Source organism: Zalophus californianus, chromosome 5, assembly GCF_009762305.2.
Source record: "Zalophus californianus isolate mZalCal1 chromosome 5, mZalCal1.pri.v2, whole genome shotgun sequence".
In the NCBI taxonomy this organism is placed as follows: Eukaryota; Metazoa; Chordata; class Mammalia; order Carnivora; family Otariidae; genus Zalophus; species Zalophus californianus.
Genome location: NC_045599.1, coordinates 56,172,076 through 56,188,789, shown reverse-complemented (window position 1 = coordinate 56,188,789; position 16,714 = coordinate 56,172,076). Strand labels below are relative to the sequence as shown.

Here is a 16,714-nt window from a genome sequence, read left to right as displayed (position 1 = left end):
GAATGTGTTTATAGTAGCTGTAATTTCAGCTGCCATTTCATTTTTTTTAAGATTTTATTTATTTATTTGACAGAGAGAGAGATAGCGAGAGAGGGAACACAAGCAGGGGGAGTGGGAGGGAGAGGCAGGCTTCCCACAGAGCAGGGAGCCCAACGCAGGGCTCGATCCCAGGACCCCGTGATCATAACCTGAGCCGAAGGCAGACACTTAGCGATTAAGCCACCCAGGCGCCCTTCAGCTGCCATTTTAAAAACATGGGGATACAATTTCTATGGCAAGGAAAGAATGAAAATATAACATTTGAACCATCCAAGACCACCTACTTTGGCTTCTTTTATGGGTAAAAAACCTGATACATACTTTAAGCTACTGTTACCTTGGTTCTCTGTTACTTACAGTGTTTTCCTAGGAGGATGGTTTTCAAACTTAGTCTGCAGCAGAATCACTAAAAGGGTGTGTTAAGACACAAATTGCTTTCTTTCTGAAGTGAGTACGTTTTCATTAAGTGGAGCAGTGGTGGGAGAGGTGAATTTGCTCGTGCTATTCTAGACCGTCACACTTTGAGAACCACTGTTAGGATATCTTTCCTGAAACTGTTTCTTTACATTAGAAACATTTGGCCAAGTTAGCATTTAGAAAGCACCAAATGTTAGAATAAGCACACATACCTCCAGATCCTAAAAAGCTGTGATCAGAAGTTCAGAAATAGTTTACATGCTCTTTCTACATTGTTGAAGAGGTGGTTATCTATATATATTTAATAACGACTGAAGCTGATATATTTCCCTAACTATAAGTCCTCCCAAAATTATTTTCAACCACACTGCTGCCTTATTTGGAACCATTTTATGAAATGTAATTAGAAAATGAATTTGGGGGGTCTAGTTAACCTGAAATTACTGCAGTGAAGTCTCAAATTCAGACCTGGGTGTTAATTCTCTTCAAGATGTATGCTGGTGGGGCAGAGTACCCAGATGGAATTTTTCATGAACATTTCAATGTGACAGCCCTAAAAAAATTTAAAATATTGAAACAGAGAGCCATACCATTCTAACCTCACTGTTTGAAGTTGCTATAGGAATGCTAATGCAAAATGGATACAGAGTTATATATCATCTTTACATGTTTCTAAGTTTCTACTTCAACCATGGGTGGATGCTCAAAAGAAAAGGGGGGTGGCCTAGGAAACTCAGCAAAATGTATCTGCCTAAGGAAAACTGGCTCCTACATTTCCCATTGTTTTAAACAGCAACACAGAACAGGTAAGTTTCATTGCAATAATTATTGTCCATGATTCAATTTACTCTTAACGGCTACTAATTATTTTTTATTCAGGATAATTACTGATCCAGTTTTACAGGTGGTTTCACCAATGGTTGTTGGGAAGGCCACCTCCATAGGAAGTAGAGAGTCGAACATGGAAGGAAGGGAAGTGGCGTCCAGTTCACATTGGAGTAGGTCAGCAAGCTTCAGATATTTCTTCAGGATGATGAAGATATAGAATGCCTCATAAATCTGAATGTCTTTGTTTAGAGGCAAATTAGACCATTGCAGAATTAGGGACTGAATGTCTATGGGGGAAAATGATGAGCCCAAAGGAGAGCAAAAGGTCGTGCTGCTGTGGCTCAGTTGGAAACTGTGTACATGGTCATAATCCTATGATGTTAACCACTTAATATTTAACATGTGACTTTTAAATCCCGATCCAGTCAACATAATACTGATAGAACTTATTGTGAGTTTGGGGGATAGAAAAGATGAATGTGTGGGGTGGGGAGTGTAGGTGTGTGTGTGTGTGTGTGTGTGAGAGAGAGAGAGAGAGAGAGAGAGATATTATCTCCCATGGTAGGAATCAACAGATTATGCCTAAAACTGAAAAATCAAGTATAGCAATATAAAAATGCCATTTTGCTAGGTGAAATAAAACCGAAAGAACCAGTTCAGAGAGTTGAAACTAGTTGCCACTGAAGAAGGGAAATGGGGGAAGAAATGGAAACTGCTGATATTTTTTTGCAACAAAGTTTGCAACCAGCTCCATAAACTTTAACATAAAAGCTGGAAAAAAAGCCAACTAAGCAACCAGAAAGGAAAAAGACATAATCTGTAAGCAAAGATGGTTTATAATCTAATAGCTAGTACAACCAAAGGCCTTAGAAGGATGGCTATCACTTGGGTCTGCTATGGCCTTCTCCCTCCCAAGTCTTCAGAAAATACTCCTCCTGGGTACAGAGGGGGTAGGCGCAGGGCCTCACTGCCACAGCCACAGCCACAGCGATCGGTCTACGGAGTGGAAACACTGCCTAAGTTAGGCTAATCAGGATCCCTGGGACTTTGCAAATTCCTGCGGGGGGGGGGGGGTGGGGGCGTTAACTTCTTGTTCCTGAAAAGAAAGCAAAGAGGCTGGCCCATTTTTTAAAAAGAAGAAGAAAGAGACGGAACCTCTTGTTTCTCTCTCATAACAAAAACCCAAGGATACAGGCCTCTCTCCACCCTGTTTTCCCCAGAAATATTTTAAAAGAAAATCCCAGAATCATATTACTTCACTTAGCCCCTGCGGTCTACCTGTGCTTTATGCTCGGGTCCTGGTGAGCAGGAAAGTGCCAGATACATCCCTGTTTTGTCCATATTTGAGCCATATGCAACTGCTGTTTTTATAGGTCAAAAGAAGTCAAATGTTGGCAATATTAGATGATCTTACCTAATGCTTAAAGATGATTCTAAGTGTTAAGATCTTTTTTTTAACATAACCACACCTAACAAAATTAACAATTCCTTAATATGTAACAATGAGTCCGTTTTCAAAATTTCCCAATTGTATCACATATATCTTTGTAGCCACCATTTGTTTAAATCAGGATCCAAATAAGTTCTGCACATTAATTTGTTTAAAATAACTTTTTAAGGGTCCCTGGGTGGCTCCGTCTGTTAAGCAGCTGACTCTTGATTTCAGCTCAAGTCATGATCTTGGGTTCCTGGGATCGAGACCCTCATGGGTTCCACACTCAGCGTGGAGTTGGCTTGAGGATTCTTTCTCACTCTCCCTCTGCCGCTCCCCTCACACACACACTCTCTCTCTCTCAAATAAATTAATAAATCTTTTCAAAATAATAATAAAATAAAATAACTTTTTAAGTGTTATTACTCTCATTTAGCACTCTCGAAGGAATCTAGACAGGTCACAAAGAATGGTGAACAATCTTCCGACAAAAAAAGGCAAAAGAATCAGGTCTCGGTTCCTTCTCGGATTATTATTTAATATATATTATGTATTAAATATATTAAATACACATAAATATATATATTAAAAATATATCAAATAATATACCATATGTACGTGTGTGTATGTGTATATCACTGTGCCAAGCATGGTAGTCTTTGCTTCAGATCCTTCTGCATTTACCGTTATGAGTGGTCGCCCTTATCATCTTCATTTTGTAGATGATGACAACCCCAAGGAAGTTAACTGACTTGTCCAAGGTCTCCAGTGAGTAAGTGTAGAATGGAGTTTGGAATTGAGGCTTTGTGGCTCCAAAGGCCAAGCCCTTAACCACTTCACACTACCTGTGCTTTATGCACCAGTTCCAGTGAGCAGCAAAGGGCTGAACACATGCCCACGGTTATTTTATTCCGCACAGTACTGAGATGTTGTAGGGAAGGAGGCAACCAGAGCTTACAGAAGTAAACAGGAAGCCAGGGTTGAGGAAGGCATCGTGGGGCATGGGGGGAATGGGTACTTGGGGCCACTGTTGCCTTTCCTCTGCTAGTCGCTCTGTTGGAGGCCACCAGCCCTCCCTGTAGTGCTCCCCATCCCCCAGCTGACTCGACCTTCGTCTTCCGCCCCTGGCTTCCTTCTGCTCAATGTCATTCTCTTGGCCTCATGCTTGAATCTGCTTTTCCACTGAAATCTCTTATGCCTGTTTCCAACACTAGCCTCCAAGTTAACCCCAATTCTTCAATTATAACCTATTCAATTAATCCAATCAGAGTGGTTTTTACTCTTGTGGATGTTGAAGTTAATGAACCCTATATTGATGTTTCAGACTAAAGGGCCCAAGCCCCTTTCCCTGTTGGAAGATCGAATTCTATTTCAAACGCATTAGGCTTAGGGAACGACAGCAGGCTTGCTATCTCTGCGGCCGAATCAGACTTCTCCCCCGACACCATGTGTTGGGCAGGCCACCTGGCTCACATAGCACGTCTCAGGGAGCCGTCTGCTTCATGAAGATAGCCATCGTGGGCGTTATAGGAGGGTCATCTCATCAGAGTTTCTCAAACCTTAATGTGCATAGAAATCACCTGTGGATCTTGTTAAACTGCCAGTTCCAATTGGGTAGGTCTGGGGTCGGGCCTGAGACGCTGCCTCTCTGCCAAGCTCCCAAGCCATGCCAACGCTGCCTGTCCGTGGACCATCCCCTGAGGAGCAAGACTCTAGATCACGGGTTCTCAGCACCAATGACACTTTAGAAGCCCCTGAAGTGTTTCTCTAGGGGAGACCTGGGTGCAGGGCGCTATAATAGCTCCGCAGGGGATTCTACTGACCAATCAGAGTTGAAAACGGCCTGTGTGGCGGCAGCAGCGGGAATTGGGGGGCCAGGTGAGTGCGCACCCGGCCGGTGGAAGATGTGGGGTGACTGCAGGAAAGTGGGGCTCCTGACCCGTGAGTGTCCTTACTTCCTGTGTTTCCTGCCTCTCCGCCCTGTGCCTCACCTTTTCTCTTTCTTGTTGTCCCCCTACCAATCCATCCTCTTCGGAACCATCGCGGGGAGAAGAGAGCTCAACAAACTGAAAATCGACAACTTTTGGGGGGGATCCCTCAGAGAACAGATGACACGAGGTGAACTGTCACCCCAGATCTTGGAGAGACAGGCAAATACAAAGCATCACCGACCTCCCAGGAGCATAGCCCACGGAGAGAGCCAGTACCAGAGGAATTACTTCAACTCTAAGTGGCACATTGCTGGAGGCTCAGTGGGGACGAGCTTAAGAGTGGAGGAATTCTAGGAGGACCCTACACTTGTGTTTATCTCCAGGAGCCCTATCAGATTCTCAGGGTGAAGATAGGAGAAAAGTCCCCTCGTGCTTCAGCAAGCAGGGCCCGGCGGGGAGGGGGTGCGCCGGGAATGTGCTTCTAAGAAATAAATCTTTCTGAGAAAGGGGTTGGGATTTAAGAACCTTGAAATGGAGAAGCATGCAATTCAGCGCACAATCAATGATGAGTCACTGCCTGTTAAGCACGGTGCTTTGTGCTGGGGATTGGGGATGAATTAGACTCGCTCCTTCTCTAGGAGCTCATGGTCCAGTGGAAACACACCTGTGCATACAGCTCTGCCAGAGATTGATGGTTGCTGCCCCTCATGTCTTGTCTCGGCTTCTTCTGGAGTAATAGAACTCTCCTTCCTAGCTGAAGACATATTTCCCAGGATAAAGATTATGTATCCTAGCCTCCCTTGCAAGGTGGATGTGGTCATATGATCAAGAACTGGTCAAAGGGATATAGTGGAAGTTTTTTGTGCAACTTTCTGAGAAGTGTCCTTAAATTGAGCAGATGTCCAAGACCTCCACCCATAACTGTGAATATGACCTTATTTGGAGGAAGGGTTTTTGCAGATATAATTAAGTTAAGAAGCTAGAGGTAAGGAGCGCCTGGGTGGCTCGGTCGGTTAAGCATCTGCCTTCGGCTCAGATCATGATTTCAGGGTCCTGGGATCAAACCCAGTGTTGGGCTCAACAGGGAATCTGCTTCCTCTTCCTCTGCCCCTCCCCTCACTCATACGCTCTCTCTCTCTCTCTCTCTCAAATAAATGAATCAAATCTTTAAAAAAAAAAACCTAGAGGAAGTGAGATCATCATCCTGGATATGAGGGCCAGCAGCTCTCCCTCTCTCTTTTTCTCTTTCTCCTGTCTAGAAAGCAGATAAAAAATAAAAAAAAAACTGGACCAAAGTAGACATCTAGGATAATAAGGTAGAAGGCCCAATCAAGAGCCTGCGGTCCTGATTATTCTGGAGTTGCCATAGGAGCCTACATTTATATAAACAGAGATAAATAGATTTCTAATTTGGTTAGACCTTTGGTATTTCTAGATTTCTGTCTACTGCCTTTTTTACTAACAAGCCCATTAGCCACAATAAATTTATTTCTTTTTAGGCCTCTCATAAATAAGCAAAATATGAAACAACATATTATGTGAGTTCTATTTTACTTAAAATAAAATATAAACTCCTTAAGAAAGAAAGGCCCTGTGTGATCTGACCCCGGTCTACTCCACTCTCGTCTGAGGCCCTTTTTCTCTAGCTTGGCACGTGGTATCCTTAAGCCTTCCTTATGTATACATCCTTTCGTTCCACAAAAAAATTGTGAGGGCCTATTATGCACTAGATGCTAGGCACACAACAGCAAAAAGCAGCCAAAGAACCTGTTCTTAAAGCCGGTTTTTCTTTCTTTCCCTTTCTCTCTCTCTCTCTCTCTCTCTCTCTCTTTCTCCCTTTCTTTCTCTCTTTCCTTCTTTTTCAGGAAGGACAAATATTTTATTGGGGAAAGTATGTTCATTGTGTACTTTGTTTTTTTAATTTTATTTTATTTAAATTCAGTTAAGTAGCATATAGTGTATGTAAAGCCAGGGCTTTTTTCTATTCCACTTCTAAGTCCATGTATATTCTAACTCAGAGAATTGGCCCGTACGGTTACATCCGCCCAGGGCAGCACATCCAACAGAACCTCCCACAGTGCTGGCTGTGTTCTCTCTCTCTGTGCTCTCCAACATGGTAGCCCCTAGCCACGTGCAGCTCTGGAGTGCTTGCAACATGATTAGTTTCCATTTATTTATTTATTTTCAAAGATTTTATTTAATTGCCAGAGAGAGACACAGCGAGAGAGGGAACACAAGCAGGGGGAGTGGGAGAGGGAGAAGCAGGCCTCCCATGGAGCAGGGACCCCGACTCGGGGCTCGATCCCAGGACTTTGGGATTGTGACCTGAGCCGAAGGCAGACGCTTAACTGCTTGAGCCACCCAGGTGTCCCTAATTTCTATTTAATAGCCCCATGTGACCAGCTGCTTCCAGAATGGACAGTACAGATCTTGACCATTCTACTCCCTGCTTCAAATGGCCAACTCCTTGAGGCAGTTTTAGAAGATGGTCACAAATTCTCCAATTGAGATGTAGCCTATATCCCCTCTCCTGGAATCTGGGTGAGCTTGTGATGTATGATGGAAGTATGTTAGTGTGACTTCCTAGGCCAGGCAAGAAAAGCCTCTGCCCTGGTCTCTGGGAGGTTATGCTCTTGGGACCCTTGCTCTGGGGAAGCTCTGTCTCCGAACCTCACTACCATACTATGAGAAGCCCAGGCCACGTGTAGCCGCTGGGTCCTTGAGGCATCCCAGTATCGGCGCCCGTGGCTGCATAGTACATGACCACAGATTTGGTGTATTGTTCGGTGTTCTGTTCCGTATGCACCAAGCCCCCAGTAAACGCCCAGTAAGCAGGTGCTGAATGACTGAAATTCTGAACTTTCTGTGACTGACTCTACAGTTGCTGCTTGTCCTCTGAACCGATCTTGGAAAACATTGTTTATTTTGCCTTTTTGCGCTCAGCAGACTAAATAAGATAGACTGCAAGCAAGTGGAAAAGCAAAGTGTTCAATTTCCAAGAGCCAAACATTAATTCTTGCTGTTTCGGTTCTTTGCCTTTGAGTATTTGCTGTGGTTTTTAACCGCAGTGAAAACAAACACAAAAGGCAGAGCTTGTCCGATAGCCGCGCTGTGAGAAAATGTCTGCAGTTCTTTAAAGAGCACCTGTAAGTTCACAGAATGAACCCGAAATTGTCCTTGCATGTCAGTGAGACTCTCACGAAACCTCCTTTCATGAAATGAAATCCGAATGACAAACCAAAATGAATAGACTCTTCTTGACATCTTAGCCATGATCCAACTTGTTCTAGAAAGTCCACTGGCGCAAATCCTGTTATTTCTCTTGGAACAGAAATAAAAACAGAAATTGGATGAAAAAGCAAAGCATGCTAACACGAGGTCAGATAAGAAGGGGGTAACCGGCTCTAAGAGCTGAGTTGGCCGGTGGGACAGAGACAGCCTGCACAGTGGGAGCGTTGCATAGCTAGACCTTGACAGAGAAAGTTTGCTGATCTCTGATAGCTCTTAAAGGAGCAGGTGACTCACCAGGTGATTTTGATCGTGGTCTGAATGAAATATTTCCAAGGACTAGGGGCGCCTGGGTGGCTCAGTCGGTTAAGCATCTGCCTTCAGCTCAGGTCATGATCCCAGGGTCCTGGGATCGAGTCCCACATCGGGCTCCCTGCTCAGTCAGCAGTCTGCTTCTCTCTCTCCTTCTGCCGCTCCCCCTGCTTGTGCTCGCTCTCTCTGACAAATAAATAAGTAAAATCTTAAAAAAAAAAAAAAAGAAAGAAAGAAAGAAATATTTCTGGGGACTATATAACTCCCTTCACTTTGATTTCCTCTTTATCAAGCAACCTTCCGAATGTAATTAGACTTCCTGAATCTGTTTCTCTATTAAGGAGAGAACGTGCAGACTTGGTAACAGAAATTTCCAGTCAGCCTTCACAGTTACATTTCTCCCTAAATTGGTCCTCTGGTAAGGTCCCTTATAAATTCACCCCAGGAACTCCAGTTTTCCAGGGGTCTAGCTTTCCTGGATGTGACGGCCACACCTGCCCTGTACTTTGATTTCTAGGCCTCTTACCCTTTTAGTATTTTTTTATTTATTGAAGTAATAAATGAAGAGTTTTAACAATCAAACAGAAGTACAGGGTTAAAACAAAAAATAACAGTCACTCCCCAAGGCCCTCCTGATCTCCAGTCCCCATGACCCAGATTTTCCAATCTTCTCCGTTTTTCATATTTGCCTTTGTAATTCTAAACAACTCACTGAATGAAAACTTCACAATACAGTCATATCAAGTCAATAACCAGGTCCCCTTGCCCCCTTCTCTGAACATTCCCTCACCATTGCCCTCCTCCAGTCTACACTAACTGTCCTTAGAGCTGGCTGCACAGCTACCACCCTGGAGCTCCCCCGCTCCAGCATTTTCCAGGGGGTTCCCACGGTCTCTTGTTCGAGACGCCTCCTTTTCCGGACCCTGGGTTGTCATTGTGATTGATGGGGCACATCCTTCTGCTGCTTCATGAGAATGAATGGAGGGTCAAATTTTTGTTGCGGTGAGGGTTGGAAAATACTTCTATTAGACCCTTACATTCACTTGATAGTTCGTCAGGGTATGAATCTCCAGATGGCAATCATGTCCTCTTAGAAGTTGTAGGCACTAGCCTATTGTCCTCTCATTTCCTGTGTCGCTGTGTCTTTCTAATCCCTGACATTTTGTATGCTTCTGAGAGCATTTCATTTGTTCAGGTGTCCTGAGTTTTGGTCATGGTTTACCTGGTGAGGATCTTTAATTCATTGAGCTGAACTGTCAGTGGCCTTTTTCAATCTAGAGGCTCACACTCCTATTTGGGAAGTTTTCTTTTCTTTTCTAATTTTTAAAGATTTTTATTTATTTATTTGACAGAGAGAGACAGAGCAAGAGAGGGAACACAAGCAGGGGCAGAGGGAGTGGGAGAAGCAGGCTTCCCGCAGAGCAGGGAGCCCCATGCAGGGGCTCGATCCCAGGACCCTGAGATCACGACCTGAGCTGAAGGCAGACGCTTAAGGACTGAGCCACCCAGGCGCCCCGGGAAGTTTTCTTTTCTTTTTCCATAATTTCTTGTCCTCCTTTTTTTCCTGTTTTTTTCCTAAAGATACTTTGAATTGAAAACTTGGGCTCTCTTGATCAATCCTGTGGTAGTTTGGTCTCTTCTCTGATACCTTCTGTCTCCTTGTCTTTTTGTTCAACTGTCTGAAAAATTTCCTCAGTTATATCTTTGATACTTTATACTGAATTTTTTTTCTTCTAGCATATTTTTAATTTCAAAAACTTTCTTATTCCCTGCATTAAAAAAAAATTCATGGCATTCTGTGATTTCAGTGATGCAGTATCTTCTTGGGTCCCTTTTAGGGTTTTCATTCAAATTTTTTTAAAAACTTTGCTCTCTGAATCATCTGGGGTTTTCTTGGTCCTTTTTCCCCTTTTGTCTTAGCGTCTGTGTTTCATAGTGGGGGCTCCCTTGATCTGGTAATCCAGTGCTGGAAATTCAAACGTAAGCCTGGAGCACTGACTCTCTTTTTGGCTTATTGTGGCGTGGCGCCATGAGCAACAGTCTCCCCGGACACCCTGTAGGAGGTGGCTCGGGAAGTCCCGCATGGGAACCAGTGTGTGCACCGAAGTCTTGGGAGATGGTGGAGCTGTACCTCAGCTTGAAGAATTAAGGCCCTCAGAAGGACAAACCCTTCTTGGGCACCAGCAGGCTTAAGTCCACTCCCTGCCCCAAATTCCTCGTTTGTGTTCTGGGGGGACCAGCAGCATAGTGATGAGGCTGACACTGTCGATATTTCCCCTCATGGATACTGAGGCACTGAAGGAACTCAACAAGAATAAAACATGAATCAAGAAGCTAGCCAAGAAGTATGATGCCTTTTTTTTTTTTTTTTTTTGCTTCAGAATCTCTGATCAAGCAGATCCCACGAATCCTGGGCCCAGGCCTCAAGAAGGCTGGCAAGTTCCCCTCCTTGTTGACCCACAATGAGGACATGGTGGCCAAGGTGGATGAAATGAAGTCCAGAATCAAATGCCAGATGAAGAAGGTGCTGTGTCTGGCAGTGGCTCTTGGCCCCGTGAAGATGACAGAGGACGAGCTTGTGTACAACATCCACTTGGCTGTCAGTTTCCTGGCGTCATTGCTTAAGAGGAACTGGCAGAACATCTGGGCTTTATGCATCAAGAGCACCATGGGCAAGCCCCAGCATCTGCACGAAGGCACACAGCTCAATAAACCCTAGTGCTACAAAAAAAAAAAAAAGAGTGGGGTAGTTACTTGTGCACCCATTGATAAGATGATCCAGAAGTACCTTCCTACCATAAACAACTAGAAAACTGGAAACAATATATAAAAAAACAATTTGCAGGCTTCTCAACACAAAACTGAGAAAAGGGAGAAAATGAGGTGAGCCTTACTACCACCTAGGCTTTCTGCCTGGAGGAAATGACAAGACCATGGCCCAGAAGGAGAAACCTAAACAGAGATTGGAGTTGAGAGAGATCGAGGTGGCTACACTTTCCAGGGCAGAGTACTTAAAAAGGGCAGGAATTGGGGCGCCTGGGTGGCTCAGTTGGTTAAGCGACTGCCTTCGGCTCAGGTCATGATCCTGGAGTCCCGGGATCGAGTCCCGCATTGGGCTCCCTCCTCAGCGAGGAGTGTGTTCCTCCCCCCTCTCATGTACACTCTCTCTCTCTTTCTCATTCTCACTCTCTCAAATAAATAAATAAATCTTAAAAAAAAAAAAAAAAAAAAAGGACAGGAATTACCCAGACCTCCACTGATCTGTTTTTTTTTTTTAAAGATTTTATTTATTTATTTGAGAGAGAATGAGAGATGAGAGCACGAGAGGGAAGAGGGTCAGAGGGAGAAGCAGACTCCCTGCTGAGCAGGGAGCCCGATGCGGGACTCGATCCCGGGACTCCAGGATCATGACCTGAGCCGAAGGCAGTCGCTTAACCAACTGAGCCACCCAGGCGCCCCCTCCACTGATCTGTTTATGCCTCTGGTGCAGTCCCACTAGTCTGGACGACAACTTCAAAGAAAGGAATATTTGACAGGGAGGCATGACATAAATAAGTTTCAGATCTCACGTAGGCCCAAAAACCATTTAAGTTCCCACTAGGCAGCGTGGAGAGATCGCCTTGAATACCTGGGGCATTCAGTAGAGACCCCAGAAGGGCCATGCCTTAAAAGTGGGGTTAAACTGGCTTTGGGCTAATGGGGACTCTACAACTCCCCTACAAGAGCTGAAAAACCGGGCTTCAAATGGATCGGGCTTCAAACCCACAAGTAACTTAAACTGCCTGCCAAACAAGTTTGATCTTCTTTAAAGGAATATAAATCCAGCATTTGGTGATAACAAACTCACCATGTTAAAATCACTAGCCAGGGTGGAGCAAGAGGGTGGAGCAAGAAGGCGGAGGAGTAGGAGACCTAAATTTCGTCTGGTCTCAGGAATTCAGCTGGATAGGGCTAAAATCATTCTGAACACCTACGGACTCAACAGGAGATCAAAGAAAAGAATAGCAGCAACTCTCTGAACAGAAAAGCGACGACTTTCTGGAAGGTAGGACATGCGGAGAAGTGAATCCGAGGCGATATTTGGGTAGATAGACCACAGGGGGGAGGGAGCTGGCTATGGGCAAGTGATAGAGCCGCGGAGCACAAAATCGTAACTTTTAGAAGTCGGCTTCGCTGAGGGACGTCGCTCCAGTGGCTAAGCGGGGGGTGGAACCCTCTCAGGACCCTCGGGGTCACAGAAAGACCGGGGGTGCCTGAGTGCGGCAGAGCTCCCAGGTATCGGAGCAGCGAAGCCAGCTGCAGAGACGGAGCCGAGGCGCAGGCTCTCAGGTCGGGGTTGCCATAAACTGTGATCGGTGACACAGTCGGGCCACTGCTCCTCCAGCAGGGACCCAACAAGGGGCAGAGCCGGGGAGACTCCCCTTCCTCCCCCGGGAAGAGCGGCGTGGAAGCGCACCACAGGGATCTGCTGGGTTTGGAGACTCCACACCGAGTCGGGTGCCAGAGATAGAAACACTCGGTCACAGGCCACGTGAGCACAGAGTGTGGCCAGAGACCGGGGAGACGGGAGTGATTGACTGCTTTCCTCTGGGGGCGCACTGAGGAGCAGGGGCCCGAGTTCTCAGCTCCTCCGGGCGGAGATTGGGAGGCCACCATTTTCACCCTGGTCCTCCAAAGCTGTACTGAGAGCCTGCAGGGAACAAAAGCTCCTGAGAGCAAACCCGAGCAGCTGGCTTAGCCGGGACGACAAGGGCGGGGCTATTCCACCTCCGGCAAAGACATTTGGGAACCATGGCAACAGGACCCTCCCCCAGAAGATCAGTACAAACAGCCAGCAAGCCAAGACCAAGTTTACCGATCAAGGAGAACGGGAGAACTCCAGCGCTAGGGGAATACTGCACATAGAATTCATGGCTTTTTGACCATGACTCTTTAGTCTTTCAAAGTTAAATTTTTTAATTTTCTTTTTTTCTTTTTCCTTTTTTTTTTGAATTCTTCTTTTTCCCCTTTTCAACCAACATCTTATCGATTACTTTTTAAAAATCTTTTTTAATTTTCCTTTTTACAGTCATCTTCTATCCCTTCATTGTATTTAACCTTATTTTTTTGTATATATATATTTTTTTCTTTCTTTAAAATTTTGGGATACAGTTTCTTCTAACAGACCAAAATAATACCCTAAATCTAGTGTGTGATGATGTCCTAGTCTCCTGCCTGATCACATTCTCTTTTTTTTTATTTTTTCTTTCTTTTTTCAACAACTTCTTATCAATTCCTTTTTAAAAATCTTTTTAAATTTTCATCCTTACAGTCATATTCCATCCCCTCGTTTTTACCCTTATTTTTGTATATATGTAAGTTTTTCTTTCTTTAAAATTTTGAGAGGCAATTTTTCTAACAGACCAAAATACACTCAAAATCTAGTGTGTAACTCTGTTCTATTCACCAGCCTGATTATATTCTTTTCTTTTTTTTCCCCTTTCTTCCCCCCCGCCCCCCTGTTTAAGGTCTCTTCTGATTTGTTTAGTGTATATTTTTCTGGGGTCGTTGTTACCCTTTTAGCATTTTGTTCTCTCATTCATCTATTCTCCTCTGGACAAAATGACAGGACAGAAAAACTCAAAAAAAAGAACAAGAGGCAGTACCGACTGCCAGGGACCTAATCAATACAGACATCAGTAAGATCTCAGAACTACAGTTCAGAATGACAATTATAAAGATACTAGCTGGACTTGAAGAAAGTACAAAAGATACTAGAAAATCCCTTTCCGGAGAAATAAAAGAATTAAAATCTAACCAAGTCAAAATCAAAAAGGCTATTAATGAGGTGCAATAAAAAATGGAGGCTCTAACTGCTAGGATAAATGAGGCAGAAGACAGAATGAGTGATACAGAAGACCAAATGATGGAGAATAAAGAAGCTGAGAAAAAGAGAGATAACTACTATCAGATCATGAGGGGAGAATTCGAGAGATAAGTGATACCATAAAAAGAAACATTAGAATAATTGGGATCCCAGAAGAAGAAGAAAGAGAGAGAGGGGCAGAAGGTATATTGGAGCAAATTATAGCAGAGAACTTCCCTAATGTGGGAAAGGAAACAGGCATCAAAATCCAGGAGGCACAGAGAACCCCCCTCAAAATCAATAAAAGTAGGTCAACACCCCAACATCTAACAGTAAAACTCACAGTCTCAGAGACAAAGAGAAAATCCTGAAAGCAGCTCAGGACAGAGGTCTGTAACCCTTTCTAATGGTAGAAACATTAGATTGACAACAGACCTATCCACAGAGACCTGGCAGGCCAGAAAGGACTGTCATGATATATTCAGAGCACTAAATGAGAAAAATATGCAGCCAAGAATACTATATCCAGCTAGGTTGTCATTGAAAATAGGAGAGATAAAAATCTTCTAGGACAAATAAAAACTAAAAGAATTTGCAAACACCAAACCAGAGCTACAAGAAATACTGAAAGGGGTCCTCTAAGCAAAGAGAGAGCCTAAAAGTAACATAGACCAGAAAGGAACACAGACAATAGACAGTAACGGTCACCTTACAGGCAATACAATGGCACTAAAAGCATATCTTTCAGTAGTTACCCTGAATGTAAATGGGCTAAATGCCCCACTCAAAAGACACAGGGTATCAGATTGGATAAAAAACAAGACCCATCAATATGCTGTCTGCAAGAGACTCATTTTAGACCCAAAGACACCTCCAGATTGAAAGTGAGGGGGTGGAAAAGCATTTACCATGCTAATGGACATCAAAAGAAACTGGGGTGGCAATCCTTATATCAGACAAATTAGATTTTTTTTTTTTTTTTTAGAGCCGAGAGGTCTCACATTTATTACTGAACCAACCTACTGGTGCAGAGGAATAGTCAGAGAGAAGAATCATTTCCATGATAAGACAAGTCTATGGCCAGGTAGGAAGGATGTTTACAGAATGATAGAACACATGATCTTCATGCAGCTTAATTAAATATGTATGCCAATTAGGTGTGTCATCTCATGATGTGTGACGCCTTACAGACCCAGCTTGGTTCTTCTCCAGTGCCTCCTTTTGGAGTTGTACCTGATCTTATTACCAGTTTTCAACCGAATCCACTGAGGAATGGGACGATTCTGCTTTTGTTTCTTGGCCAGGAATCGCTTGATTCTGAAAGTCTTGTGAGAAGACATGGCAAGAAGCAGCCAGCCACACAGAGCAGGATGGCGGCAAAAAAGAGGGAAGACAAATTAGATTTTAAACCAAAGACTATAATAAGAGATGAGGAAGGACACTACATCATACTTAAAGGGTCTATCCAACAAGAAGATCTAACAGTTTTAAATATCTATGCCCCTAGCAAAGGAGCAGCCAATTATATAAGCCAGTTAATAACAAAATCAAAGAAACACATTGACAATAATACAGTAATAGTAGGGGACTTTAAACACCCCCCTCACTGAAATGGACAGATCATCTAAGCAAAAGATCAACAAGGAAATAAAGGCTTTAAATGACACACTGGGCCAGAGGAACTTCACAGATATATTCAGAACATTCCATCCCAAAGCAACAGAATATACATTCTTCTCTAATGCACATGGAACATTCTCCAGAAATAGAAAAAAGACAGTCTCTTCAACAAATGGTGTTGGGAAAATTGGACAGCCACATGCAAAAGAATGAAACTGGAGCATTTCCTTACACCATACACAAAAATAGACCCAAAATGGATAAAATACCTAAATGTGAGACAGGAATCCATCAAAATCCTTGAGGAGAACACAGGCAGCAACCTCTTCCACCTCAGCCGCAGCAACTTCTTGCTAGACACATCGCCAAAGGCGAGGGAAGCAAGGGCAAAAATGAACTATTGGGACTTCATCAAGATCTAAAGCTTTTGCACAACAAAGGAAACAGTCAACAAAACCAAAAGACAACGGACAGAATGGGAGAAGATATTTGCAAATAACATATCAGATAAAGGGCTAGTATCCAAAATCTGTAAAGAGCTTATCAAACTCAACACCCAAAGAACAAATAATACAATCAAGAAATGGGCAGAGGACATGAACAGACATTTCTGCAAAGAAGAAATCCAAATGGCCAACAGACACATGAAAAAGTGCTCAATATCACTCAGCATCAGGGAGATGCAAATCAAAACCTCAATGAGACACCACCTCACACCAGTCAGAATGGCTAAAATTAACAAGTCAGGAAATGACAGATGTTGGCGGGGATGTGGAGAAAGGGGAACCCTCCTACACTGTTGGTGGGAATGCAAGCTTGTGCAGCCACTGTGGAAAACAGTATGGAGGTTCCTCAGAAAGTTGAAAATAGAGCTACCCTATGACCCAGTAATTGCACTACTGGGTATTTACCCCAAAGATACAAATGTAGTGATCTGAAGGGGTACGTGCACCCCAATGTTTATAGCAGCAATGTCCACAATAGCCAAACTATGGAAAGAGCCTAGATGTCCATCAACAGATGAATGGATAAAGAAGATGTGGTATATTTATACACACGATG

The 16,714-nt window shown here is 43.7% G+C and overlaps 1 protein-coding gene across 1 annotated transcript; it reads right to left on the bottom strand.

Moving 5' to 3' along the window:
* Positions 1-15,071: 15,071 nt before the first annotated feature.
* On the bottom strand, positions 15,072-15,372 carry LOC113929702 (60S ribosomal protein L39-like). The gene has a single exon (XM_035727791.1). It carries the CDS (start codon positions 15,370-15,372, stop codon positions 15,217-15,219), a length of 156 nt encoding a protein of 51 aa, XP_035583684.1. The 3' UTR covers positions 15,072-15,216.
* Between the last annotated feature and the right edge of the window lie 1,342 nt (positions 15,373-16,714).